The following is a 27664-nucleotide window of genomic DNA, read 5'->3' on the forward strand; positions in this document are numbered from 1 at the left end:
AAATAGTAAAAGTGGGCTCTTTTGCCCCGAAGGAGTCTAGACGTTAATCAAAATACTGGCGCTAAATGCCCGGCGTGAAGTATAAATATACAGAGTTTTTTTAATCTCGAACATTATAGATGGTCTCGGTCTTGTCCCTTTGATCCATACACACGGTCCTCTGGTTCGTTCTTCTCTCCACTCTTTTTTTCGACACTATTACAAAGTAGTATTCCCACGTGGATACTCCGGCGCAGTGCAATTAAACAAAAAGGGGTTTACAGGTACAGGTCAGGTGAGGAGAGAGGGAATAGGGATTGCCAATGGCAACAAACAAATAGAAAAAGAAATAAAAGTACTTCAACGCACGCTCAATTAGGTAGTCACGCCCGGCACAAATACATGGGGATCCGAACTATGGGATTGTGAAACGGTTGGGGAGAAGAGTGGAGTTGATGATGATGATTCCCCGTGACCTGGGAACAACAATCAAACAAGGAAAGAGACTCTGGACTTTGTGAAGGATTTTTAGACCCAGCCAATTGGTCAGCGGCGGCGTTTGAGGTGGTGTTCCTTGCCCTTCTTGGACTTTTTCTTGCTCTTGTCCACCGGAAGCACCAGGGGTTCGTCACGCATGTTCCATTCCATGTAACGAAGCAGATAGTCGTCAATATGACCAGGTTCCGGATCAGCCCCTGCATCGGGCGCAGTGGAAGCTTGACCCTCACCAGAACCGGGCAATGGAGTACCAGCCTGAGCGGGGGTTCCATGTGAAGGACTGCGCTCTTCAAAGTCGCCATCGTCTGCATGCTCCAATTCTTTTTGGGCATTCTTGGCCGCGTCGATATCCTCTTTGTCTTCGGCCTGTTCGAAAGCCCGGTTGCCACCTGCAACGCGGTTGCCTAGGACCCGGTCCATGGCGGCACTGGCTTCGTCTTGGCCGTCGCGCTCATCGGTCTCTTCCACCTGAGCATCTCGGAGTTTGGTAAAGTAGTCCGTTGTGAACTCGCCCTCTTGGATAATCACATCGTCTAGCATTCGTTTCTGGTTGGCCTTGCGGAGGATGTTGGACTCGATGGTATACTCGGACACAAAGCGGTAGATGTGGACATCTCGGGTCTGGCCAATTCGGTGGCAACGATCTTGACACTGTTTGTCCATGGCCGGGTTCCAGTCCAGGTCGTAGAAAATGACAGTGTCAGCGCCCGTCAAATTGATACCGAGACCACCGGATCGACTGGAAAGGATGAATGCCAGAATGCGGGGGTCACTGTTGAACCGCTCGGTCAACATCTGACGCGATTCAACCTTTGTAGTACCGTCCAGTCGTAGATAGCGGTGCCCGTGGATGTTGAGGAACTGCTCCAGAATATCCAGCATCTTGGTCATCTGCGTGAAGATCAAGGCGCGATGACCGCCGGCCTTCAGGTCACGTAGCAACTTATCCAACCGCTGTAGTTTACCACAATCGTATTGTAGCAACCGCTTGTCTGGGAAAGCAATCGAAAGACGCATGCGAGCCTCATGGAAGGGGTCATACGGCTGGTCTTTGGCGGTGTTGGTCAAGAGTCTTGTCTCGACTGGAGTCAAAGCGGCCTCTGTCATGCCTGACGCAACAGCAGCCGGCGTGACGCAAGCGAATCGCTGAACGTAGCCGTCCATCTCAAGAGAGCGTTCTTCGAGGGTCAGAATCATGGAAGCAAGAACGGATGACCGACTCGAAAGCCACTCAGCCATATTGCTCTTTCGCAAGGGTGCGTTGGAAAGCGCGTGTTCCTTAGTACCGGCTCTCAGGAACTCAATCAGGCTGCTACCGTATATAGGCCGGCGACCGTGACGCTTGGACTCAAAGTACAAACATCGCTCTAATTCAGCCATTCGTCTCTTCCGGCTGGCATTCTCCAAAGACTCTAGAATTGTTTCCATAGTAGAGCCGTTGAACTCCATCTGCCAATTGGTGCGGTTGTATTGCCGCTCACGAAGAGTCTTGAACGGCCCGAACGCCATGAGTCGGATACTGTCATCAGCTAGTCGCCTCGAAATGTCCTCTCGAGATACAGGGGCCAGGTTGAGGAAGTCCAAATCGACCTTAGTGAGAGGATGATCAAAGAGCAGTCGTCGCCGAACAAGGCCTTCTTTCATTTGGTAGTCGGTGGCCACAGAACGCGGCATTGCGAAGGAGGTGGAAATTGGTCTTGTCTCAAACAGATCAGGATGGTTACAGACCTTGCGGAGCTGCATGAGACAATGAATGATGGAAAGAAAATTGCCGGATGCAAGCGTTTCCTTGGTTTGGGCCATCGACATGAAACCATCGTACAGGAATCGCTGGCGCTTTGACAGACGACAATACATGACATGCTCATACTTTCCAGGCATCTGTTTCTCGACATCCGCCTTCATACGACGCAGAATATATGGACGAAGGACGGTATGGAGCTTGGTAACTACCTGCTTGGCTTCGTCATCCATAGTCTCTCTTCCGTGCTCCAGAATCTGTTCCACTGGTCGTCGGAACCACTCGGAAAAGTCCTTCAAGTCAGCGAAGCCTTCAACACCACCAGCGCCATCGCCATCGGAAGGCATCAAGAAGAACAGAAGAGACCAAAGCTCGGTCAAATTATTCTGAAGCGGTGTACCAGTCAAGAGCAACCGGGCTCGTGTCCTGAATGTGAGAAGAGCTTGCCATCTTTGCGAACGGAAATTCTTGATGTTATGCGCTTCATCGAGAATCATATAATGCCAGGCCCGTCTTTTCAAGGATACCTGATCTTGCAAGATAAGCTGATATGATGTAATCAACACATTCCAAGAGTTGTCGTCAGTCCAGCCTTTGCGTTTCTGTTTGCGCTCTTCTTGGTTTCCGTAGTAGGTCATGATCTTGAAACCTGGACACCACTTTTTGAATTCCATTTCCCAGTTGAGCATGACACTGGTAGGCACAACTACAAGATGCGGACCCCAAACTCCATGGTCCACAGCAAGGTGGGCAAGTAGAGCAATGGTTTGAATTGTCTTTCCAAGACCCATCTCGTCGGCCAAGATACCGTTGATTCGGTTATTGTAGAGGCCAGCAAGCCAGTCCAGTCCATAGTGCTGGTACTCACGTAGGGTACCGCGCAGCAGATGGGGGATGGGAGTCTTCAAACCGGGTGCAGGTGAATGGCTCTCCTGCAATGCTTTCTCAACTGCAGGTTCATATGAAGAGACAGACTCGGGCTCAGAGGGTTTGGTTGCGAAAGTCCCTGGGGATACTTCACTGGACACTTCTCCATTGCGGCGGCTGTCCTGCAGTGGTTCAATATCAATTTGCTGGACTTGGTCCACTGGTTCGCTGTCCCCTGGTACCTCGAGAACACTAGGCTCAGGAAGCACTGTTTCAGAAAGATCATCCTTCATATGGGCATCAACTGTGGGAGTATTGACCGTCGAAGTATCAACCATAGAGGCGTCTTCAACATCTGCAGGGATGGCTATGGAGGCTTCGACGACTTCTGAAGGAGTAGTTTCATCTGGCATCTCTTCATCCTCGTTGGTATGTATCCCGTTAGGGACTAGAGAAACCTCGTCCAGATCCTCTGTATCGTTATCCAGGGCTTCTTCTCCTGGGGTCTTATACTCCTCGTCATTAGACTCATCTTCGTCAAGTTCTTGCACAACCGCTCCGACTGAATCCTTATCACTGGCCCGTTGCTTGCGTGAGAAGAATCCGAGCATACCACTAGCATCACTGCCATCGGATTCGTCGCCAGATTCTTCATTTCCGGAGCCGCTCTCGTCTTCACTATCGCTCATCTCCTCACTCATGTCAACTGATTCATCACTATCATCCATCAAAACTGAATCCACGTCATCCAGCTGAGTATCGCCGGGGTTGACACTGGCATCTGTCTCATCGGGCACAACTTCGCTATCAATGACGGACGCAGAGACTACGGACATCTGATCAGGTGTGTCCTCATCCGGCAGACTAGCGTACTTCGATCGGAGCTCCTCAGCCGTCAATTTAGCATCATCGTCAATATTGCCTTCGTCGTCGGTTTCAGACTCAGATGTCGACATGTTGCTATCATTGTCTGCCGCAGATGCGTTTGAGGAATAGTCTGTCTCCCCGTCATCTTCGTCGCTTGAAACAGGAGCATCGCTGGGAACCTCTCCTAGGATTTCAGACCGGCGTTTCTCAAACAGCATGGTTGACTTTCTAATGGCGCGATCGAGGGCTTGCTGATCTTGAACTTTTCGCTCTTCCTCCCAACGTGCGAGGCGCACCCGGTCAATATCGGCACGTGTCAAGTCGAACATCTTCTGAAGGTCCTTGGCCAATTGTTTGCGCTTCCCACGCATTTCTTCTTGCTGTTCCCGCAGAATGTCCTCGGGGTTCTTGTGGCGTTTTCTGTATGCATCGGCGCACCATTGAGCAAAAAGCTTGGCTGTTTGCCGATGGCGTTTATGCTCTTTTTCAAGAAGCTTCTGGAAATAGAGTGCATGTGCCACTAAGTGATCTTGGTGCGAATACTGGAATGGCGGTTCCTCCTGCGGTTCCGCGATATATGCAGAACAGACCTCTGAGCTCAATGGCCCGCCAGGTTCCGCTGCATTCAACACTTGTTGCCGCCTCTGCGCCTCCTCGAGGGCTTCCTCCGAAGATAACAAATTCGGCGCATCCTCATGATCAACCCATTCTCTGAACGACTCGTATTTCTTGCCGGACACGTGGCCGGGATGTCGGATTGGCAGTATTGGCTTTTTCACCTTGATTCGGATTCGCGGCACCATCGGGGACCCTGACTCCAGATCCTCATTATGCTCATCCACTCCATCCAAGCCATGATCCGGTGCAGGTGATGTGGTTGGAAGGGAGGTTCGCGTACGGGTTTCACGAGGGCTGGCACCATTTGCGGCAGGGCGGGGTTGATTCGTAGTAGCGGAACTTCGAGATCGAGTGCGCGATTGAGATGACTTTGGTACGGGAGACTGTGAAGGAGGTTGTTGCTTACCGGACGCGCCTTTGGTAGGCACTGTCCTAGGTGAACCATTTGTAATCGGCTTGCCACCGAGCTTCCCGTTGGCACGCGACTGTGTCACAGCAAGTGGGGAGGACGTAACAGGTTTCGCCCCGCCTCGTGTGTTTTTTGTCACGTAGCTTTGCTGCGCCGCGCGTGTGTGTCGCTTGTCTGATGCCGGTTGCTGTTCTATAGGGACCGCGTTTTGCCGTGATGATCTGCGCCGACCTTCCACCAAGAACGACGTCGGTCCTTCCACGCCAACCTTCTTCCATGGCGGCGAAGGAGGCCGGGGAGTTGAGTTGCGCGACGGGGTCGAGTCTGTCAGGCGACGCTTCTTCGATGGTGGCTCTTCAAGCTGATGGCTAGCTTCGTCATTCGGCAAGGTAGGAATCGATTGGCAGGGGGTAGAATCGGATGGATATTCCACACCGGAAGCTTCCAGGTGGGGAGTATCAGGCACAGGCGTTACACGTTCATCTTGTGGTGATGGGCCGTTTGGGCTGCCGTTTTGCATGACTTATTGCCGCAGACGACAGGGGCCTTCTTCGCAGGTGACCCCAGTTATCCCAACGATGGCGCGGTCAAAATTGGCGATTTTGGCGTCAACGGGTAGCTATGATCGATTCAAGGTGCCACACAAAGTTTGGCATCCTTATCGGTACGAGGGCGTTGATGGGGACGAAAAAGGTAGTGAGATGGGGGGAATACGTGAGGAAGTGGTTTTTTTGTCGGGAACGAGCACTTACGACTTGTAAGCGCGCCGCGCCGTGGATGCCTATAATTCCAGGTGTCATAGTGCCTAAGGTGTCCACAGCCGCAAACCTCCGTCTCCATCATCGAATCATCCTGCACTTCATCTCCACCAATTTCCCTGACCTTTATCCCCTTCCCCATTGGTCTTCGATCTTTTGGCAGAGCAGTGAGTGTTGCTCCAATTTAGATTTTCCTTCGGATATATGAGGCATTACTGACGTTCAATCCCCCGTCCTTCCAGATGCTGTCTCAACGGATCCTAGCCCGGCGTCTGCCCCAGGTGGCTGCCCGCCACGCCATTGCCCCCCGCGCATCGTTCTCCCAGGTTGCAGCCCTCCGAGCTGCCGAAGCTGAAGACCCTCTACAGGTATTTGGTCTCTCTTGTGGTGGTAGTAACCAGGTGATCTAATGGCAATGGCAGAATGGTGGCTACCAAAACCCTCCCCGCGTGAAGCGTTCTTTCAGAGACCCCTACGGTGGCTGGTGGGATGCGCAAGAGAAGCGAAACTTTGGCGAGCCCGTCCACGAGGAGAACGAAATTCTCGGTGTCTTCAGTCCCGAGCAATACACCCACGTCTCTGCCGGCAAGGGTTTCTTCCACCTCGGATGCTTCGTTGCGGCCTTCCTTAGCGTGTGCGGCGTTGTCAGCCTCTACTACCCCGACAAGCCCAGCGTCCCCAAGGCTTACGTTGATGGTCTGGAGAAGGAGCTGGGTGGACCGAATGCGTCGCCGGTAAGACTTAGAAGCTTCCCTATGAATATACCACTATATGGAATGTCCATAACTAACCTTTACGCAGGCTCGCAAGGCTGGCGAGGACAAGTGGTAAACTTGCCTCTGCTCTCTTTTCTATTTCCCTTTTGTTGTGTGTGTAAATACCAAGACGATTTTGTTTCTCTCGATTTGGCGTCACTTGAGTGTCTGATGGTCGATTCGCCGAAAAACGGATTTCCGGCTCCTTGACGCATGTTGGATCAAGACCAGAACTAGATGTTCGATTACTGTGCTCCAACAGATTTTTCTTTTCAACTTGCTGTGCCATCTGTGCCACTTAGATTGTATCACCATACGCCGCACATTGGCATGAGCCACAGTCTATTCCAGGGTGGCAGCGCTCAATAATAGAAGGCGCTCTAAGATAGGATGGGATGCGTCACATGCCGACCTGTTTGGATTCACGTTCTCTTCCAACGGAGAACAACAAGGAACAAAGAATTACCTGTTCTGGCCAATAGGACAGGTTGTATAGACCACCCTTGCATTATGCTAGCATCATTGTTAGCTTGTAGATCAAACCCCTCCAAGGGAGAGGCTAGGGCTCTTATCCAAAGGCAAGAAAACAAGAATTCAGATATAAAACAAGTCCTCTCCCTTTGAAAATACTCAAACGGTGCTGAGTCTCCTGGGTTGATATCATATCTTTGTTTTGGTCCGGGCGCCTACGTCAGTCCACGGTAGCTTTTTGTTTCATCCGTTCCCCTCCTCTCCTTTCTTCTCCTAAGGTAAACATTTGAAACCCCATCACCGCCCCCTGCTCGGCCTAAGGTGTTCTCCCCCTCCGAGACATACCCACCTCAAACTCCAAAAAAAGACTTCCCGAAATTTCGCGCAGGGTTTCGTCCACGGATGCTGGCTGGTGGTCTGCGTCCATCTCCATCCATGGTCCCGCACTCCACTGCATTTCCCCGAACCGCATGCGAATACAGACCTCATGTCGACAGCATCTAGTCAGTCCCGAGGAGTCAACCGACGGATCAACAGTATCCAAAATGAAGGTCGCCATTCGCGCAACTCCTCCGTTTCACGGCGCCGACCACTCAGCGCCAACGTCGCGTGCAGCCATGCGCTCCGCGTAGCCTACCTCGCCTATCTCCTACACCCGCGATCTCGTCGCACTCAGAGCGTACCCGCCGCGCCGGCGCGGCCCAAGCGATCAAATACCTCGATTCATGATTTGATGAGTGACTTTTCGCTGGTCAGGGATTCTAAGAGCACACGAATTCCTCATGGCTTTGTGGCCGAGCTGGAGCAACGGTTGACGGGCGTTTTGATAGGAAAAGAGAAGCGGAAGGAGTACCAGGACCATCTGGTAGTGCGCACATTTGCTGCCTTTCTTAATGTGCTAAAGGAGGATTCCTTCCGCAAGCGCATGGAAAAGGACCGGCGGGCGGAGGACCTGGTTCTAATTTTCTATTCAAATGCGATCAAGGAGTTGAGCAAGGGCAAAGAGCATGATGACGATGGCTGGAAGCTCATGGTGGATCGACACGTTGCGCTGTTTGTCCGATTGCTTGCGCTGGTTCTGAAAGCACATGAAGGGGGCAAGGACCGCCCAGAGCTGGCAAATCGATTGTCTGTACTGGAGAACAAGCTTCTAGTGCAGGACCAGGACTTAACGAACGCGAACAGTACGGCCTCAACCATCGAGGTTGTCGCTCCATTGAGCTACAACGTCAAGGACATGCCCCTGGTGCAACATGTGGCCAAAATCTTCGGAATGACGACTTCCCAAGCTCAAGCCGAGATTGACAAACACAAGAAAACCTGGACGGCGAAAGCCGCATTGCAGGACCTCAAGACCTACCAAACTCATTTGAGTCTTCAAACCCACAAGACATTGTCGAGGGATGACTTCGAGACGGATGACGCCTATGAGAGCTGGAAGAAAAGCGAGGGTCCAGAACTCTCGCAGATGATGCTTTCCATCATGCAATCCAATCCAGAGCTGGCTAAGAGCACACCCGGCACTCTGCCTCAGCTCAGCTCGCCAGTAGAGGACGACTTGTCCAGAATATCCTCTGGTCGTACTGACCGAACATCTTATGGTATTGACTCGCCTATTGATATCAGCGGACTTTCTTTGGGTGGCTCTGATGGCGACTCAGAGGAGTCAGATACTTATATATTCATCCCCTCTGATCCTCGGACTTTATACAGGTTTATCTTGTCACAAACCTTGGCTCATGACTTGCGAGAACGTGAGACTGAGGGCGCCCAAGCCACGTCCGATGCCCCATCCACGAAATTCCTATCCAAGCAATCATCAGAAATGCTGAATGAAATCTGTCTCCGCTGGCGGCTTCCGACTTTCTCTCGCGTTGTGCTGTTCTTGGATGTGGTGCAATCCAAGTTTGTGGATAATGAAATCGACCTCAACACCCTAGACTCGGCATTTACCTTTGCTAAAGAGTCGCCTCCTGTTGAAAATCGAAACAAACGCAGCAGTTTCGTGGCTCCATCTGTCTTTGACCGACGGAAATGGACTGTGCATGACATCCAAACGATGCAGCATCTCCTTTCCAAGATTCATGAAGCTTTGCTACGCGAACTTTACGATGTGATGATGGACTGCTTCGAGACAAAACCACGTCCACTTGGACCTGTCATGTACGTGCTTGAGAATCACATCCAAATGGATCCACATTATACAGAGAATCCTGAGGATATTGATCGATTCGGCTCATACGTACAAGACGGTCTTGCCCAAAAAGCGACGGAAAAGTATCAGAGACTTCTAAGCCAGTTGATCTCCGTCAATCAGGAAGATTGGCGGGTCGACGATATCATTCAGTTGGGTGATGCGATTTCAAAGCTTGCACTGAAGATTCAAAAGCGGTACAGGAATAACCCTGAGATTATGGGTGTGAACCCATATACAACACTTTGTCTCAATGTGCTCCCCATGTTTGCTGAAGATGCGCAGGAAATGGTCATTCGAATCATCGAGCAAACCAAGGCTCGGGGTGAAGAGATCGCTATCGAGGAGGGCTTCGAACTCTATAGAGCCCTTGCTACGATCAGGCGTCTGTTCACTAGCACAATTGCGGATGACCCTTTCCCATTCCATATTGAAAGTCTACTGGAAGAATTCGTCTGGCGTTGGCTGCGTTTGACAGACCAGAGTGTAATGGAATGGGTCAATCAAGCTACTAGACAGGACGCATTCTCCGTTCGTGCAGATGAAGCGACCGAGGATGTCCCAGAGGACAATCGGCACAGTGTCTCCGTTATCGATGTGTTTCGATCCTTCAACCAAGTGGTGGAGAACCTGGTACAGCTAGAGTGGGACGATGATCTTCAATATGCGAAATTCATGACTGCATTATCTAGCTCCATCGGGAAAGGTGTTGCGAAATACTGTGAATTCTTGGAGCAAATGTTTGCCCGAGAGATGGACCGACTCACACCAGAGCAAGAGGCAGCTTTGAACCAAACTACCCAGGAAAAGCTTATGCAATTCGCTAAAGACACGTGGACGAGCAAAGACAAAATTGAGCCGTTCCAGTTCTCCTCAGAGGTATGACTACTGCGTCTCAGCTCAAAAAACGCAGCACAATACTAACATTGTTACAGTCGCTGGTGAAGTTGAATAACATCGAGTTTGCCCTTCAGCAATTGGACGCCCTTGAACGTGAGATCAATGTCGATGGTTGCGCCGAAGTCATTGCAAAGCACAGTCCTCCCGCGCTTAAGAAGGTCCGCAAGTCAACCACTTATGTCTTCACAATCAAGGTTGTGGAAGCAGAAGACTTAAAAGCCTGTGATATGAATGGTGCCAGCGATCCGTATGTGGTTCTAACGGACGAATATCAAAAACGGATTGCCAAGACTCGTATCATTTACAACAACCTCAATCCCCGCTGGGAAGACTCAGTGGATATCACAACCCAAGGCCCTTTGAACATAATCGCTACAATTTGGGACTGGGATGCAGTGGGTGATCACGACTATGTCGGCCGAACATCCATCAAGCTTGACCCAGTCCATTTCAGTGACTTCTTGCCGAGGGAGTACTGGCTCGATCTGGATACTCAAGGACGACTTTTACTCCGTGTCAGCATGGAGGGAGAGCGTGATGATATCCAATTCTACTTTGGTAAAGCCTTCCGTACCCTCAAACGAACAGAAAGGGACATGACTCGAAGGATTACCGAGAAGGTATGTGATTATGCTATCCCATAACCTGCGTTTCGACCCTGCTGACTTTTTCTATTAGCTTTCTGCGTATATCAGCTATTGTTTATCACGTCGAACATTGAAGTCATTACTCTCCCGCGGCATCAGCATGTCGACTGTGTCGAATTTCCTAAACCGCAACCGAGCGCCACAGACTTCGGCCGGGCCCACACCGGCTGACGTCGAGAATGCTCTAACGCCTTTGTTTAACTACTTCAATGATAACTTTGCCATCATGAACAAAACACTGACTGGGGAGGCTATGCGAATGGTCATGGCTCGTCTGTGGAAAGAGGTCCTTGCAACCATCGAGAGCTTACTGGTTCCACCTCTATCGGACAAGCCATCCCATCAGAAGCCACTCACCATCCAAGAAGTGGACATCGTATCACGCTGGCTCGTGTTGCTATTGAGTTTCTTCCACGCGGTGGATGAAGAAACCGGAGAAGCTGGTGGTGTTCCCATCGACATTTTGAAGTCTCCGAAGTACCATGAGATCCAAAGTCTGAATTTCTTCTACTTTGAACCTACTGAGAACTTAATCCGCACTTCGGAGCGGATGGCCTCGGCAACTGTGAACCGCCAACAGGCCAATCGCAACCGTACCTCTGCCCCCGCTCACCTTGGAGCCACTGGCCCCGGCTACGGTGGATTAGGTGTTCCCACTGCACGTCGTGCAAAGAGCATTATGCTTTCGCGCAACCTGGGTACCATGAAGAAGATGAAGGAAGAGAAGCGCCGCGATGCCCAGGCCGATCCGAACGACGACATGATCCTGCGTATCCTTCGCATGCGACCTGAAGCAGCCGGTTATCTCCGTGATCGCAGCCGTCAAAAGGAAAGATTGGCTGCAGCTGCTGCCGCTGATGCCATCGTGAAGCAAAGTTTGATGGCCGGGGTCGGCAGTCGAATGAGTGGGACGATCCCCCAGCGCTGAGTGTTATTTATCCTTACATTTTTTTGTTTCATTTTGCATTTCCTTTACATGTCTAGCGATTGAAGTGTTCCTTAAGATACCGTATGATGTCATTTGTAATACTTAACTCATTGTACGAAGTCCAAATGGCTATATTTACTTGAACTATGAACTATAACTCGCGTAATGTACATCGGGAGCTGTTTTGGATCTGTTTTTTTTTTTCGGTTTTAGGAGTGGTAAATTCATCATATTGGTATTGAAGTCAAGCTGGCGTGTATGAAATAAGTATCAATTGGCTTTGTATTAAGATCCCAGCCCATATACCCATAGTATGATATCTCGGGCTGAGTGGCGAGATATGGACTGTAGCACATCCACTTCCAACTACGTACATCAGGTTTACCACTTAACAGTAGGTCCACTTAGATAGGTGGCACCAGAAGGAAGTCAATGCAACATTCTAATGATTATAATCCACTTCTTTGCTTTGTACACGTCGCTAGTATACGTATACCTAGATGACCATATAGTAAACCTTTAGAGAAAATGTAGACTCATTTCGGTCTAGTTCCATGGTAGCATAATCCGTCTAAATGATGTGATACCCAGGTACCAAACTATTACACGTATAGTCCTGAGTACAGTTCTGAAAAATACAAGCTTATCCAATTATGTTATGTCTCCCAAGGTTCTTTCCTTGAACCAATGTGACTGACTCATCTTAGATAAGCTTAACATAGTACCTGTTGAACCACTGAATTTCAGATCCAATCCTCCACAAAAATCACCTGGCTAGACACAAATTCACTAAAATGCACATCAGCATCAAATACACCCCTGAATCCGAGACGATTCTCCCCGTCTCAGCAACAACATGCCCGGACTCCTCACCCCGCACCGACAAAACAACCAAACCACAATATCTCTACTTCGCCTACGGCTCCAACCTCTCCCCATCACAGATGGAGCAGCGCTGCATCATCAATCCCTCTCTATCAGCGAAACCACTCGCCATCGCCATTCTTCCGAAGTGGAGGTGGCTTATCTGTGAAGCGGGGTACGCTAATGTCCTCCCTCCGCAAGGGATGCGGGTCGGGCCACAGAACAGCGAAGCCGCGTCTAAAGTGCCGGTGTCTGGAACCGAGGATGCTGTTTACGGCGTCTTGTATGAAATGGATATTGCCGATGAAGAACTACTAGACGGGTATGAGGGTATCGATTGCAATGCGGAGGAAGCGGATGGGAGTGGGGAGGTGGGGGTGGATATTCGGCCTAGGGAACAGGGAGAGGGAGACTACAACAAATGGTATCTTCCTGCTACTGTTGTTAAGTGGCTTGACGAGGATAGCGAACATCGGTTCAGGACGGAATGTGGAGGCCAGGTTCCGGTTCTAGTATATATTGACGAGGAGCGGGTGATGGTGTCGCCGCCAAAGACTGAGTATATTGCTCGGATGAATCGGGCGATTCGGGAGTCGGTGGCGTTGGGACTTTCCGAGAAATGGGTTGAGGAGGTTATAAGGCGGTTTATTCCGGTGCAGTAAGTTCTGGGGCCTTTACCTGGAGCCCTGTGCATACATGGTGTAAGGATATAGCAGGTAGCTACATGTGATACCAATAGATAGAACCAATTTCAAAGTTGATCAGAGTCAAATCATCAATAAAGAATTTGCCAAACACGAAGCACATTGAGGTATTTGTCTATATGGGATAAGAGCGGTTTTATTATTAGAGTTCAGGGATTGTCGTATGAGCCCGGCTCGACCCCCAGAGAAACCACGTGCAACAAGAACGGAAATCACAAAAAAGGAAAAACGCAACACTCGGAAGCGCAGTTCAAATAATCCGGAAGTCGGATCGAATTGGTTGCATGAGCGCGGAGTCGGAAGAGGCGGCTGGTCGGGTGTAGTGTGGGGACACCGCCAGTTCGGTGGGCATTTGGGTCATTAACGATTCAGCGATCTCAGTGATCGCAATAAATGCACTTTTGGGGATTATTGAATGAGGCGTGGCCTTGGCAACGACACAATTAAGCCTGGCCGGAGAGGAGAGTGTGGGTGGGAGCAGGGAGCTTGTCACGGCCGTGGAGGAACTCCAGCTCGAGGATGAAGAGGAAGCTCAGCAGCTCACCGCCGAGCTTCTGGATCATCTCACCGGCAGCGTAGGCAGAGCCACCTGGGGTTGAATATGTTAGCAAGTCGCGATCTAGATGTGTTGGTAATCACTTACCAGTAGCGATAATGTCATCGACAACAATGACCTTCTGGCCGGGCTTGATAGCATCGGACTGCATCTGGAAGAAATCCTGGCCATACTCCTTCTCGTAGCCCTGAGTAATGCAGGGACCGGGGAGCTTGCCCTGCTTGCGAACAGGAACGAAGCTAGCACCGAGGCGCAGAGCCAAGCTGGGGCCAATCAGGAAGCCACGGGCCTCCAGACCAACAATGACATCGGGCTTCTGGCCGCCGTTGTTGGCGAGGACGTGCAGCTCCAGAGAGCGGATCAGAGCCTCGTGAAGCTTGACGTCGGCGAAGATGGGCAGGATATCCTCGAACAGAATTCCCGGAGTAGGGAAGTCCGGGAACTGGCGCAGCGACGAGCGCAGAGCTACTTTAAGACTGGCGAGTTCGGCGGAGCTGGTGGAATCGGAGGAGGCGTGTCCGGAGACTTGGGCGGAGGCATCAGGAAGAGTAGATTGGGACATGGTGAGAGAGAAGAAAGGAAGAAGGGGAGAGAGGGGTAGATGATTGAGAAGGTTATAGAGTAAAAAGATAGTACGTAGTAAAAAAAAATTTAAAAAAAGAAAATTGGAAAATTCAATGGTAAAATTACGGGTCTAGGTTTGATAAGCAGATAAGTTGCCCCTCGCGGGGCCTAGAATTTTGTATGGAGGGGTAACTGCTACCCATGAACCTGAATATCACATTGCTTTTCTTTGGTAGATTTCCGCTGGTTGGACCAAGATTTCGTTGCTTTATTATGGGTGTGAAGGCGATAGGTTCCAAGATCATCAACCAGCGGTCAGATCTTCGTACTTGGAATCTGGAAATTTATACTCTGGAGGTAATCCACAGTAACCTATACTCCCTCCCACCGGGACCAACATACCTATCTTACCCATCCATCGAGGTACCATCTACAGGAACCAGGAATAAGCGGTGACAGGTAATATTACCGTGTCACGCCATGCATTCGCGCCGGTTTCTAGAATCCGCCTATGCAGCAGGAGGAATGTGCTGATGTGTCTGGCTTTGGGGTCCGTCCCGCTGCGGGCCTCGGGCAGAATCTGCGCCCAGTTCGTTCTGATCCGCGGAATCGCCCACTTGCCTAGACATGCATGTTGCCTAGCCTTGGGGCTACGGACGCCTCCTTTGTTTGGGCCGGACGAATCACCGATCGTGTTCCGCCCATCACACCATCCTCGGTTTGGCTTTGACTGTGAAGGTTCATTCGCTGCCGGATAAAGTAATGAAAATGACTCATGGTCACACCCTTCGTTAGTTTTGTGTCCAGACCAATGTGGCGGAAGATGGTGTGTACCAAATTAGGTTGAGTATGATTGAATATAATCATAGGAGCGGAGAATGGTCGAGGTCTTTGAAGCTAGTGGTCTAAGACCATCAGACCATCTCCGAGCGCTACGTCGTCCAGCATGCAGGGTTGATTGACACATTGCACAGACAAATACTACGAGGGAGCCAATAGTGATCGCCAGGCCTCTTACATCGCGATCTGAAACTTGTCACAGCCATTCTAGTGGGGTTTTTTCTCCTTTTGGTGTACATGCATGCAGCGCTAAGGGATCTAGTGGAGGGGGCCGTTTAGGTGCAGAATCCAGGTCAGGTCTATCTGTTCTGCAGGAAGGTGGGGAGTAAATCGAGAGTCTCGTCACATATCCATGCATTCTTCCTAGTCTAATTACCCCCGCTATATTAATAGAGCAAAAATATATAGGAGATCATAGCGAGTATAATGACAATTTGACAAAAAAAGAAACCGAACGCGGGGGTCGAACCCGCAACCTTGAGATTAAGAGTCTCACGCTCTACCGATTGAGCTAGCCCGGCTGGGCTTGTGAAGGGCAGAGGGATCTGTGGTTCTATCAAGGTAAAGTGGAGAAACCGCAACCGAGAAAAAAATCTCCACTTGGAATGGATGACAATCTTGCAAAAAAGAACCGAACGCGGGGGTCGAACCCGCAACCTTGAGATTAAGAGTCTCACGCTCTACCGATTGAGCTAGCCCGGCGGGCTTGTTGAGGACATATCGATTTATGGCTCTATAAACCAAGATCTATCTTGTCATGAAGATAAAGGAGCTGCATTTGGGCTCATATTCCTTACACTCCAATTTATTCTCCATTTCAGTGGGAATACTCTTTTAGAACATTTAAAACACCGTCAGGCGTGATTTGTGTATTTTTATTCCTTCTTGTCCATTCAGAATTGGTTGTTGAATGTTGAAGAATATGTTACATCACGTTAGTCCTGAAGGGAATATATATCTCGGCATGGGTTGGCCGGGGATAGGCAGCCACCTGTGGAAAAGACGCAATATGTTGTGGTACGTATGTCCCGATCCCGGAATTGCCCAAACTTGCCCAGTAGCCAATAGCAAACCGAGGTTATTCAATTGCATCCAGATGGCTCCAGACCCCCGGTCCATTACTTTGTGCAACCTATCTCCCCACACATGGTCTGATGGGACCAGGTTCATGATACTTTCGTGTGACTGTAACCTAGATCCACTTATGCGGCAAAGCTAGTGGCAAATTACAAGTAAACTGTGCACTAGAGTAAAATACATCGACAAAATTATGCACCGACTATAGTTATAGTCATGGATGTGATCGGATTTGTATACTTCCTGTTGAGCCTCGGAAGATCTCCCAACCCGGGACACCACGTGACACGGCACGGACCAACTCGCTTATGTTTTTCCGACGTCGTTCCATCCGCTATAAAATGTCTGTCTTGCTTTTTCTCCCTTCATCACCATCTTCCATGTCTCCGGTGTTTGTACCACCCCATGGAGTCCAGCTCTTGGAATGTCAAATGAGCTCTCTCTCCACCCTGTAATATACCTCGCTTTACCACGACATGCCAGCCCCTATCACTGAGGAGATGCAGCCGGATCTGCACCTCGATCAGCTCGAAGCCGTGGGCAAAGCATTCGATGCCCTACTACTAACCCTTTACCGGCTTACCAACAGACACAATGAACTCAAGCTATACACCGAGGATGTCTTCAAACAGGTAAATACTCCCTTCTCCTTGCTTTGGTTCGCCCCCGTTCCCAACCCCCAACCCAACGTCTCAAATGATGAGAAAATTTGATTAGCTCTAGATCAGTAGTCACTTATGTGGCGGTGACGGATTAACATGTATTATCTGATTGAGACTGTTGTTTTCTTGACTGCATCACAACCTTATTGAGAGATGGCTGCTAACATGCAATCTTCTAGTACACCAATGTTACCAGGCAGTTACCTCCTCAAGATAGACCTCATGCAATGGAGGTTCAGCAAAGGTTATTGGATCAACAGAAAGAATTGTGTCTAGGCCTTGTGCACAACAAACCTCGAATCGAAGAGCAGTCGCTGAATTCCATGCATGTAATCAAGACACTCGTTTCACACCAAAATGTAGACGAAAATGCCACTCGAGCCATCGTGGCCGGTGTGAAGGGCTATAAGGCTCTGCTCCGTACTCAGGATGGCCTCTCCCAAATGTCCTCCACCAATTCATGCATGTTCGTGCGTGGACCAGACCCTGTGTATCTGGAGGAAGACTTCACCACCAATGGTGCGCAGGGTAGTCTGCACTGCCCATTCTCCAAACTTAAGGCACCATCAGGAAGTGAGGCGCTGAACGGGATGGGTGACGGTCCCAAAATCCAAGTCGATACATGTGGACACGAGAACCTGGACCCTATCAAGGCCGAACAGGATGAACGACGGTCCAGTACGACGCCATCTGTCCGTACCTCCGGTAGCCGATGCCCTGTCTCTCGATGCCCGATTCGATACCTGGACAAACATTCACCGGAAGAAATCGCCGAGTATGTGGAAAGACACAAGCATGAAATCCCCCGAAGCCACGCCATCTGTGTGAAGCGATACCAGAGAGATCCGCAGAACATGCGACAGTTGGATGCGAAATACGGTGGGTTGATCAATATGATCAGTGGTCTTTCGGCCAAGCACCAGGCTTTCCTGCCAGGTCGACAGGAAAATGGCGAAGGCGAGGGTCAGACCGGATCTGTGTCCACAGAGAGAATTGAGAAATGGGCAGAGAACCTGGATCCAACCAATCCTGGCCCTCCTCCACCTCCACCGGATGAGAATGATCTGAACGAGAACGTGAATGGGAACGAGAATGATGAAGGTCGCCTGGGTCGATTTGACCGTCCTCTCCGCGAAGTGCGCTTGGGTGAATCTCCAAGCCGACCCTGGGGTATTCCTATTCCTATCGCTCAGCAGACCAGTGCCTCATTACCCTTCTCCGGATCAGTACCTGGCCCCATGTCTCCCGAGTCTCACCCCGGACCCACTGAGAAACCACCTACCGATGCTCCAGCCAAGCCGGCCGGTCGCTGTCCGTTTGGACATGGAGCCCCTAAGCCTGAGGTGACTGAAGACGTTCCCGTCGCTCCTCCTGTTGCCTCTACCCTCGAACCCGAACGCCCGGTATCACCTCTGTCCAACTGGGCCAAGCATGCCCAGGCTGCTCAAGCGGATGCAGCTGCACCGAAGCCCGAAGAAACCTCTGCTAAGACAGACGCAAACCCCATGCCTGCTCATGTCACGTTCAATGGACCGGTCTTCTTTGGGTACTCTGCCGAACAGACAGCCAGCCTAATGCAACAGCTGCGTAATATGGGGGCACAACTTTAATATGTAACACCTTCTTTCCCCCTTGTTTGAACATTTTGCCATTTGCGAGCCTTTGTCATTTGTCATTGAACACAGTGATATCCCATTAACGAAGAGACGACTAGCTTGTACAATCATCTGAGCGAATTGAACCATCAATATTATTACAATCTATACCCCTTCACTGTAATCCGAATCATCTCGAAGCATGCTAAGATAGGTCATTACTTCCACGTTTCCCGAGTGATTGAGTTCACCGCGGGAAACAGAAGCCAACAACCCCACCAATCTAGGGCGGGGCGCTGCGGCAGTTTCCATCATATAACCCACCTTTCCAACATGTTGCGTACTGTTTCTCGTCTTCAAGCTCTCTCTCGCACTTTCAATCCTAGATTTACCGCCCCTATCTCCACCAAAATCACTCCCAAGATGTCTGCCAACATGACCATCATCACTGCCAAGGATGCTTGCCCTCGTACGTTCACACCCACCCTGCTTACCACAGCTACTACCAGCATCGTGAGATTGGTATCAATTGCTAACAGACATTATCTTTATTTAGCTGCCGGCCCCTACGTACGTTGCTCCATCTTCAGCTTCCCCGATCCCTAGCTCCACACCCGTCAATTCCTCTCGTACTCCATATACATACCCCGCTTATGACTCAATTCATCCCCCCCCAAATCAACTCTCCAAGCCCAGAACCCCAATCACACCAAAGAATCGTTGGCATATACATATATCACGGACAGAGCACTCAATTGACATCAATAATCTATAGTCCCAGGCTATCCGCGCCAACGGACAGCTCTTCGTCTCCGGCCAGATCCCCGCCGATGCCTCCGGCAACCTGGTCGAGGGTGACATCGGTGTCCTGACCCAGGCCTGCTGCGACAACATCCAGGCTATTGTCACTGCTGCCGGATCCAGCGTGTCCAAGATTGTCAAGGTTAACGTAAGCTTTGTCTTATCCCAATTTGACGTCTTCCTATACACGTTTATACATTTTGGGGATTGTGTTGGATGATTGACTTATATGAAATTCTAGGTCTTCCTCACTGACATGGCCAACTTCGCTCCCATGAACGCTGTCTACGAGAAGTTCTTCACCCACAAGCCTGCTCGCAGCTGTGTTGCTGTTCACCAGCTGCCCAAGGGTGTTCCCGTTGAGATCGAGTGCATTGCTCTGGAGTAAATCTAGATATGCTAAGTAGATATGAAAATTAAATTGAATTATGATTGATAGAATTGGTGCTTTTGATTATTGAGACAAGGTGCAAAGAGTAAGATGTAGAGAGGGGGGGGTAGGGGTAGAGGGCACACCAAACAAACCAAAAAAAGTTAACGATTGTTCCCTTATACTGTAAAAAGAAGATAAGATCATGTATACATGAGCCCTGCTGACCGAGTGGTTTGAGTTCCTGCTAGTGATACATGACCTGGTTCGCTTTGGACATGTGCGTTGGCTAGTGATGTTTTCCGGTCCTAGTTGAACGGCTCATGTTAGACTGGGGGGTGGGTGGGAATCCGGCCCATAGGGCTGGGACAAAAGGCCGAAACTGGTCTTCTGTTTTAATTCCTTACTTCCTTAACAATTTGACATGGTTTTTTTTTTTTTTTTTTTTTTTTTTTTTGTTATTTATGAGGCTGTAACGTGGACGTGAAGCACTGGGCGTGAAGGAGCTGAGATAAAATGCCGCTACGAACGATGTCTTTTCGAAACTTGCTCAGGTACTTTGGATATTGCAAGGTTGCGGATTCAAGACCTGACTGTGATCTTGGGTTTCCCTTTTCTTTTTCTTTCGAGCCGCTTTGTTTAATGCTCTTGATTCCTATATGTTCTAAAGTTATAGCGTATAATCGGATCCGGATCAGTCGATATCCTGTGTCTTGGCATTACCAACTCTTGTCAAATGCTTCATTTGAAAAGTGATCAATTTTGCAAAATATCTAAATCTACAAATCCCGAATTTAAATCGAACAAGATACATCCTCAACCCGGGTATATGACAATCAAAGAATATACAGATTGGTGATCGGGACACCCTGAGATCGCATCGTATATCGTCTACGAACCCCAACGCTAGTGGCAGCTTGCAACAGGTCATATGTCTCGTCACCTCCACCAACCATGACCATGCTAATAAGGTGGTTGCGCGGAATACCGCTGGCAGTCATCTGGTTCTCATCGAGATGGGGACGAATGAGGTATGGCTCTGCGCGCAAAGCGGCGAGAGAGGATAGAGGTTTTGATTCTGAGCTCTCAGAAGATGCTTCTTCTTTATCGGTATCAGCCTGTGGGGAAGGGACCTCGTCATCGTAGGATACGACAACAACAAGTTTCAGAGATGAACGCGACTGTCTGTAAGCGGCGATGTTGCGCATTTTCTGAGAGAAAGTGCAGCCGCCCCGTTTCAGGACAAGGACCTCGTGGTTCTGAGCGACGTCGCGGAGAATACGTTGGTCGCAGAGCTCACCGGCAAAATACATCGATGACCATGAGAGTCGCGTTGTGGAGGGGTTGCCATTTAGGGATATGCTGAGGGCATCTTCAACCTCTGGGAGGGGAGCGGCTCCGATGCCAGTGGGAAGGGTAGCCGGGAGACTGAGGCGAAGTGGAGTAGCTTCGACAGGGTCGTCACGGAGGAGAGAAGACACCGAGTTGACCAGTGATGAAAGCATGGTTTTCATGGGAGATTCGGCACTGGGGTTTTCGTCGCCGGCAACGGGTTTATGTCGGCTGACGTGGGATTCCGGGCCTTCTGCATCATCCGAAGGCTCTTCTGCAGGCTCGTCAGATCTTGTATGAGCTGAGCCATTGTTTCGTCGAGGGGGTTCTGGAAGAACGTCAATGACGAGGTCAACAACGGCGTTATCACGGACTCGGGTGAAGTTGGGATCATAGGGGTCGACGAGGTCAAAGGTGATCTGGCGCGAGAGGTATACCTTCTCATCTTTGCCCAGAGGGACATTATTGATCACCTGTACCCGAAATCCGTCGTCATCTCTGCCCTTGCCACTCGTTCCCAGTGGTACATCTTGGATCATGCTCAATCGAAGCCCTCCAACCGTTTTGATCAAAATGCCGTCGTGGACGCGCTCCAAGGCCCCTGGGCCCATGTTGATACCACCAGGGAGCGTCGGGAAGGAAATGTCAAGCGTGGGACGGAGGGCCATTGGCGCACTGGTCGCATTGTGAGGCACAAGCTGCGGAGGAAGTGTCCACGGATAGAATGTATAATTGCTTGGTGATGAAAGATCAGATACCGATACACTCGGGTGATTGGGTGAGCCTGCCAGGATGGCACCTTCATCTGCGCTGCGATCAGGTCGAAGATGTAACCGAGCCAAACTGGCAGCGTGGAAGATATCAGACCGCGATGCCGTGGAAGATGCGCCAAAGGTAGAAGGAGCAGCAGGCGCAAGACAAATGTCATCAGCTGTGTGCTGAAACGGCTCAACATCATGCCGGGGACGGGAACGGCGACGAGGTTGACCTGACCTGGTCTTTTTCGGGATAATCAAAGGATGACCCTCGGTCGAGAACACCCAGGGAGCATCGATTTTGTTCAATGGGTGGTCGGGTGTGAAGAGAAGGAACATGTACTTGGCAGTTTCTCCTAGGAAGAAACTCTCCATACGATCAATCATTTCGCCGGTTAGAACGTTGCGCAAACCCGCCCATCCGCATTTCGTCCAGCAACGTCTCTTAATGTCACGAAGGACCATCTCACCAACATGCAGATACCAGGGATCTTGAGTTGCCCGGTAAATGTAGTAAGTGGATTCGATAAACTCAGGTCGACCTCCGTACCATGAAAGACCGTTATCGATATCGCCCGTAGCCACGTTCCACCGCTCAGGGAGGGCAGAGAAGCGGGTCCAGATTGCGGTCGTGAGAAGATGAATCTCGATAGCCTCATCAAGCTTTCCATCAAGAGCAAGCAAGCCGGGATAGTATGCACTCAGACTATCAATCCAGAAGGCCCTCGTAGCTCCGGTGATGACATCTCCCACAACTAAATGGGGATGTTGGTACCCCTCGCCTCGGTATAGATGACGATTGATTGAGGAGTGGGAGTCTTCCCAGACCTGAAGGAATGCATCTGGGGAATGCTGATCCTCAGTCAAGGGTAGATAGTAGTCATCCAATATCTTCCAAGGACTTTTAGTATCAAAGGGGGGACGTTCTCCCTCGGAAAGGAGAACGTGGGACTTAAAGGCATATTCAAAGAAGCTGTCAATACCGGCACCAATCTGTCACTCATTAGTTTTCGTTCGTTAATTACAATTGTTATCTTTACTTACCCCGGAGTATGAGCCAATCCATTTCCCTGATTCAGCATCAATGCCGAATCCAACCAATCCGATATCACTTCGGCGGGCCCAAACAGCCCAGAAAGCCCTTTTGGCTAATTCCTCGAATCGGCCATCTCCAATGAGCCTGCTCAAGACGGTGAATTCGAGGACTAAGCTGCCTGCACCTGCGCTGCAGGTCTCGGTAACCTCGGCATTTGAGAGGTAAGAGTACTTCTTTCGCTTATTTCCTCCAGATTTGAGATTCAGAGGTGAATTTTCGTAGAACGGTACCCCATGCCGCAAGTTGACTCGCGGATAAGGCAGACCAGTCTCCGTATAAAATGCTGGAAGAAGACGATTTGCCAAATCGACAGCCAACCGAAGAAGTTGGCCATCGTAGACAAATCCATTTCTCCATTCGATGCCATGATCATCTTCCGAAAAAGAGCTCTTATTCCACGCAGCCGCAAAGGCAGCATCCTGCTCTGGTGGTTCGTATCCGGTGATAGGAAGTTCACCTATAGCGAAGAGGTGGGAACTGAGCAATCCACCTGCATGTTGACATGTTAGCTGAGCCAATTCAGCACATAAAAATGTCTTAAAAGTTTGGAAGACCATACCCAGCCCTCGAATGACCGTCTCAAACACCTGCACCTTGCTATCGATATCAAACCCCTTGGTGCGCTCTCCCCGACCAGCGGGGCCCCGCGAGCCATCTCCATATAATCTAACGAAGTCTTTCACGCCATCTTGGAAGTATCCCAAAGACCGTTCCCCACTCTCCGGACTCGAGGACAGAATAGCGAGTGTCGACAAGCTGTCAATCAAAGTTAAGGAATAGTTGCCCAGCACATCGTTATTATCGTTATATTTTTCGTCGCGGGTTAAGGGACCACAGGTAAGTGGGCGCAATTCGTCTTCGGGAAAGGCATGATCTAGATAGTTTTCAAATCCATGGTAGAACATGTGCTCCGTTTCTTGCCTGTAGGACACAGGGTGTCAGCATTGGGGCTGGATTCGCAGGCGGTAGAGACAAAATGCCGCACCTAAGCTCCTTAATTTGGTAATCTCTCATCCCCTCCGCTAGAGTGAGCCATAGCGAAAATAGGATGGTCCAGGCCAGCATTGTCCAGGCGCGACGAGGGTTGAACATTGGCAAGCTGCAACATCGCGTGCGCATCACCGGAGCGGTCGACCGCGGGATTTGAATGTGGGGGCGGTTGATGGTGATGGGTACCGATTGGAAGGACTTCAGAATCCGTGGCTAGTGCCTGGGCCAGAGTGATCTTCAAATGAGTGTAGTGCCCAGTGCTGAAGGGGAAAACGCGAGGGAGAGTGGATACGGCCAGATAAGCCAATTCGGGAATCTTTTAATGCGCATCCATCATTGCATCATTGGACCCTTCTAAACACATGACATGTAATCAACAGAAGGACCAGTAAGCTATGGGACAGGTTACTACGCTTGATCATATCAAACTTATATTCATCATTGTTCGAGTTGAATATGAAGATATTTTACCAGCGGTATAGATCCAAGCAACTGAAGAGCGAGCTGTCTACTTTGTGCCAAGACAAACCGAACACCGGCAAACGCCTTATTCAGATAGGATATAGTGTACATCATGAAGACCATGTCTCTGAGAGCAAGAATAGAGATAGTAGTAGATGGCCCATTTTGTGGGTAAGCCTTTATGCTGGCTAAATTGTTCCCTAGAACTTATGCGGTTCAAGATGTTAGGATAATCAAAGATTAGATCAATTCAACGCCCGCTTATCCACCATGTTAAAAGATTTTCCGATATGTATTTGCTCACACTTATTTCCCTAATTCGCCAAGCAAGAGATTGCGATCGGAAGAGCAAGAAACGACTGCAAAAAGGTTAGAGACTTGCGTCATATCAGCCATTTCCCATACGGAACTTACTGATAGGTTCATCATTGGGGGAGAACTGCACGTCGTTGACAGTACCCTTATGGCCAGGGAGCTTGTAAAGAAGCTTTCCGGTCTTCACATCCCAAACGACCGCACTTCGGTCACCACTTCCTGTAGCGATCTTCTCTCCCTTAGGATCCCAGCTAGCGCGGATCAGATTCTTCTCCAGCCCAACGGGTGCACCGTCAAAGGTTCTGATCTGGCGATTTGCGGGAGCAAAAGGTCGAATATCCCATGTCCGAACAGTAGAGTCGTGAGAGTTCGACAGGAGAGTCTGAGAGTCGGGGGAGATCTGAAGAGAGGTGATTGTGTCGGTGTGTCCAGTCATGGAGTAAACCACGGCCTTCTTGCGCAGGTCCCACACGTGGATTGTATTGTCAATTCCACCACTGTAAATCTCGTTTCCTGCTTCCGAAAGGGCCACGGCGGTGATGGGGAGTTCGGTCTCCAGGTACTCCAGCGCATCCTTTTGCCGCGGGTCCCAGATTCCTATGCAGCCATCGTCACTGCCGCTCACCAGTAACTCCTGTCCACGCTTGCTGATGTCAAGGCAGTTGATAATCTCCTCGTGGCCGATATGGCGGCGCACACGCTGACCAGTCTCCACATCCCAGCTTCCAAGTGTCATATCTGCCGATGCTGAGAAAAGCGCTCGTGAATCGCGCGCCCATTGAAGGTCCAGAACGGCACCCTTGTGGCCTGTCAATTGACCGTAATTCTCGCACTGGCCGTATGTGTTCCAGAGCACTATTTTAAAGGTAGTCGTTAGTCAATGGTCCCGAGGCATTATTGAGTAGTACGTACGAATAGACCGGTCCATCGAACCGGATGCAATGTGTTGTGCCGTTGGGTCAAACCGAACAGTAAAGACCTCTCCAGAGTGACCTAGGTTGATTCTGTCAGAGCGAATCCATCCATTCAACTTGTGAATGCGTCTCACCAGTAAGTTCCATAATTGGCGCATCGAGGCCGCTGGTACGAGGGATCTATTCATAGGTTAGCTAGTGTTTCACCCATTTCGTCAGTCCTATTGAGAGTAGCTTATGACAACTCACTGCTTGAATCAGAGCTCCATTCTGTGAAGAGCCCTTCACGATAGCTGTACCCGGGTTGAGGTCGGCATCGGACTTCTTTCGCTTCACCACGAGCTGGCTGGACGACCCAAAGGCCTCTTGGGCTGGGCGCTTTTCTCCAGACATTATAAAAGGATGATCACCCTAGAAATTCCGAACACACGAAGAAGTTTTTATGAATGGCACAAATTGAGAGGCCAGTGTAGGTGCGCAGAGATTCCCTGATGATCTGAAGAAAGCGGGAAGAATGATAATCCCACTCGTTCGGGCGGTGAGCCCAATTGTACAGCGACAGCTCCAGCAACTTGCACTCCCCGCAATCAACCGTCACAAAACCCTACAACTAGTCGCGGCTCTCTGTTATTATACACAGACTCCGTTGACTGCCCCAGCCCATTCTAAGAGTGGATAGCGCATATCATCTACCCACCATGTCAGCTACAAAGGCCTCCAGAATAGGAGAAGAGTGAGTGAGCTTGACCCCGGATAATAAACATCTTTGCTAATGACTTGCTGGATAGAATATGGAAGTCAGTATGCCCGAGTACTCCTGCTCGCCATAGACCAGATTGATACAACCTATTCCGCAACATTACTTCCCCTACTTTTCACCGTCTAACTTGGTCTCCCGACTGCAGAACAAGAATCGATAAAGTCAATGCGGAGCTAGTCACATTAACCTACGGTACCATTGTCGCACAATTATGCCAAGACTACGACAGCAACTATCAGGATGTGAATAAGCAATTGGATAAGATGGGTTACAATATCGGCATGCGATTAATCGAGGATTTCCTGGCCAAGTCGGGGGTGGGTCGGTGTGCCAATTTCCGCGAGACCGCCGATATGATTGCCAAAGTGAGTGGGTCATGATAGCTTAGTGGGAAAGTTGCAGCCGACTGACCTTCTAATCGTAGGTGGGCTTTAAGATCTTTCTGAATGTGGCACCAACAGTCACCAATTGGTCCAGTGACAACAATCAGTTCTCATTGATCTTTGATGAGAACCCTCTGGCAGACTTTGTCGAACTGCCGGATGATGGCCGAGCCCAAGATGAGCTTTGGTTCTCCAACATCCTGTGCGGTGTGCTTCGGGGATCGCTAGAGATGGTAACTTTGCCCCCTTCCCCTTTTATTGCCCTTTCCATCTAAATCTCCGGGACTCGTTCATGCTGGGTCCGATCACTGACCCGGAATCCAGGTTCAAATGCAGATCGAGGCGCACTTTGTGAGCGATGTGCTGCGCGGTGATGACACTACGGAGATGCGGGTCTCTCTGGTTCGATACATCGAGGACGAGATGCCTCCGGAGGAGGAGTAAGATGGCGCAACAGCATCCACCGGCGTTTTCGGCAGGTTATTATGGGTAATGATTTGAGGACTGAAATTCTATTCTTGTTCTTTTTTTTCCTGTGCAGCATTAGGCTTTATGATCTATCAGCAGTAGGAACAAACTCCCCGCCACACGATTTACCACTGGCATCGGATCAGTTCCCAGTGTATATTTAGGGAATAGATTTTGGACTGAAAATCTTTTAGCAAGCAGCGATAAAATTTCTGATCCAGATTATTTGCTTATATAGTTTTTACATAGGACCTATGTTGATATAAGATCTATATCGAAGTGTCGATGCGGGAGTGTAATGTGTAATAATACGGTATCTGGGCAATACATACCTCCGCCACCCCAAGAAAGAAAAAAAATCCTACAGATCAATTTTTCTTATTCTTCCCGTTGCCCTTCCATATTCCTCTCTTCATTTATCTCTATATTCTCCCCGTTGATTGTCTTGATTGGCCCGATCCTCGATCTTATACTCTGCGCGGAGTCTTGAGTTTAGACTTGCGGGATCCATATGGTGTATCAAT

At 49.9% G+C, this 27664-nt stretch overlaps 10 protein-coding genes across 10 annotated transcripts; 6 read left to right on the top strand and 4 right to left on the bottom strand.

Annotated features, from left to right (window-relative positions):
* Positions 1 to 525: 525 nt before the first annotated feature.
* Positions 526 to 5499, bottom strand: swr1 (putative SNF2 family helicase/ATPase (Swr1); the record flags this gene model as incomplete). The annotated part of the gene is made up of 1 exon (XM_057062317.1): positions 526 to 5499. The coding sequence occupies one exon, from the start codon at positions 5497 to 5499 to the stop codon at positions 526 to 528; it is 4974 nt and encodes a 1657-aa protein (XP_056926279.1).
* Positions 5500 to 5832: 333 nt separating this feature from the next.
* On the top strand, positions 5833 to 6772 carry N7503_002771 (uncharacterized protein). The gene is made up of 4 exons (XM_057062318.1): positions 5833 to 5904; positions 5980 to 6105; positions 6160 to 6471; positions 6539 to 6772. Exons 2-4 carry the CDS (start codon positions 5980 to 5982, stop codon positions 6566 to 6568), a joined length of 468 nt encoding a protein of 155 aa, XP_056926280.1. The 5' UTR covers positions 5833 to 5904; the 3' UTR covers positions 6569 to 6772.
* Positions 6773 to 7450: 678 nt separating this feature from the next.
* N7503_002772 (C2 domain protein) lies at positions 7451 to 11632 on the top strand (the record flags this gene model as incomplete). Its single annotated transcript, XM_057062319.1, has 3 exons — positions 7451 to 10036; positions 10093 to 10677; positions 10736 to 11632. 3 exons carry the CDS (start codon positions 7451 to 7453, stop codon positions 11630 to 11632), a joined length of 4068 nt encoding a protein of 1355 aa, XP_056926281.1.
* A 794-nt stretch (positions 11633 to 12426) lies between these two features.
* N7503_002773 (gamma-glutamylcyclotransferase family protein) lies at positions 12427 to 13158 on the top strand (the record flags this gene model as incomplete). The annotated part of the gene is made up of 1 exon (XM_057062320.1): positions 12427 to 13158. The coding sequence occupies one exon, from the start codon at positions 12427 to 12429 to the stop codon at positions 13156 to 13158; it is 732 nt and encodes a 243-aa protein (XP_056926282.1).
* A 485-nt stretch (positions 13159 to 13643) lies between these two features.
* Positions 13644 to 14318, bottom strand: N7503_002774 (adenine phosphoribosyltransferase APT1; the record flags this gene model as incomplete). Its single annotated transcript, XM_057062321.1, has 2 exons — positions 13644 to 13789; positions 13844 to 14318. The coding sequence occupies 2 exons, from the start codon at positions 14316 to 14318 to the stop codon at positions 13644 to 13646; spliced, it is 621 nt and encodes a 206-aa protein (XP_056926283.1).
* A 2395-nt stretch (positions 14319 to 16713) lies between these two features.
* Positions 16714 to 18509, top strand: N7503_002775 (uncharacterized protein; the record flags this gene model as incomplete). Its single annotated transcript, XM_057062322.1, has 2 exons — positions 16714 to 16869; positions 17079 to 18509. The coding sequence occupies 2 exons, from the start codon at positions 16714 to 16716 to the stop codon at positions 18507 to 18509; spliced, it is 1587 nt and encodes a 528-aa protein (XP_056926284.1).
* A 318-nt stretch (positions 18510 to 18827) lies between these two features.
* On the top strand, positions 18828 to 19683 carry N7503_002776 (uncharacterized protein; the record flags this gene model as incomplete). The annotated part of the gene is made up of 4 exons (XM_057062323.1): positions 18828 to 18963; positions 19051 to 19064; positions 19270 to 19443; positions 19537 to 19683. The coding sequence occupies 4 exons, from the start codon at positions 18828 to 18830 to the stop codon at positions 19681 to 19683; spliced, it is 471 nt and encodes a 156-aa protein (XP_056926285.1).
* An 818-nt stretch (positions 19684 to 20501) lies between these two features.
* Positions 20502 to 23989, bottom strand: N7503_002777 (glycoside hydrolase family 47 protein; the record flags this gene model as incomplete). The annotated part of the gene is made up of 4 exons (XM_057062324.1): positions 23834 to 23989; positions 23408 to 23769; positions 22797 to 23338; positions 20502 to 22745 (listed from the first exon to the last, which is right to left on the bottom strand). The coding sequence occupies exons 1-4, from the start codon at positions 23965 to 23967 to the stop codon at positions 20502 to 20504; spliced, it is 3282 nt and encodes a 1093-aa protein (XP_056926286.1). The 5' UTR covers positions 23968 to 23989.
* Positions 23990 to 24606: 617 nt separating this feature from the next.
* On the bottom strand, positions 24607 to 25922 carry N7503_002778 (WD40 repeat domain-containing protein; the record flags this gene model as incomplete). Its single annotated transcript, XM_057062325.1, has 5 exons — positions 24607 to 24659; positions 24715 to 25470; positions 25528 to 25608; positions 25664 to 25709; positions 25779 to 25922. The coding sequence occupies 5 exons, from the start codon at positions 25920 to 25922 to the stop codon at positions 24607 to 24609; spliced, it is 1080 nt and encodes a 359-aa protein (XP_056926287.1).
* A 305-nt stretch (positions 25923 to 26227) lies between these two features.
* N7503_002779 (TRAPP complex core subunit BET3) lies at positions 26228 to 27116 on the top strand (the record flags this gene model as incomplete). Its single annotated transcript, XM_057062326.1, has 5 exons — positions 26228 to 26262; positions 26318 to 26326; positions 26435 to 26654; positions 26714 to 26905; positions 26997 to 27116. 5 exons carry the CDS (start codon positions 26228 to 26230, stop codon positions 27114 to 27116), a joined length of 576 nt encoding a protein of 191 aa, XP_056926288.1.
* Between the last annotated feature and the right edge of the window lie 548 nt (positions 27117 to 27664).

Source organism: Penicillium pulvis (genome assembly GCF_028828015.1).
Source record: "Penicillium pulvis strain IBT 33274 chromosome Unknown contig_12_segment0_segment0, whole genome shotgun sequence".
Classification (NCBI taxonomy): domain Eukaryota; kingdom Fungi; phylum Ascomycota; class Eurotiomycetes; order Eurotiales; family Aspergillaceae; genus Penicillium; species Penicillium pulvis.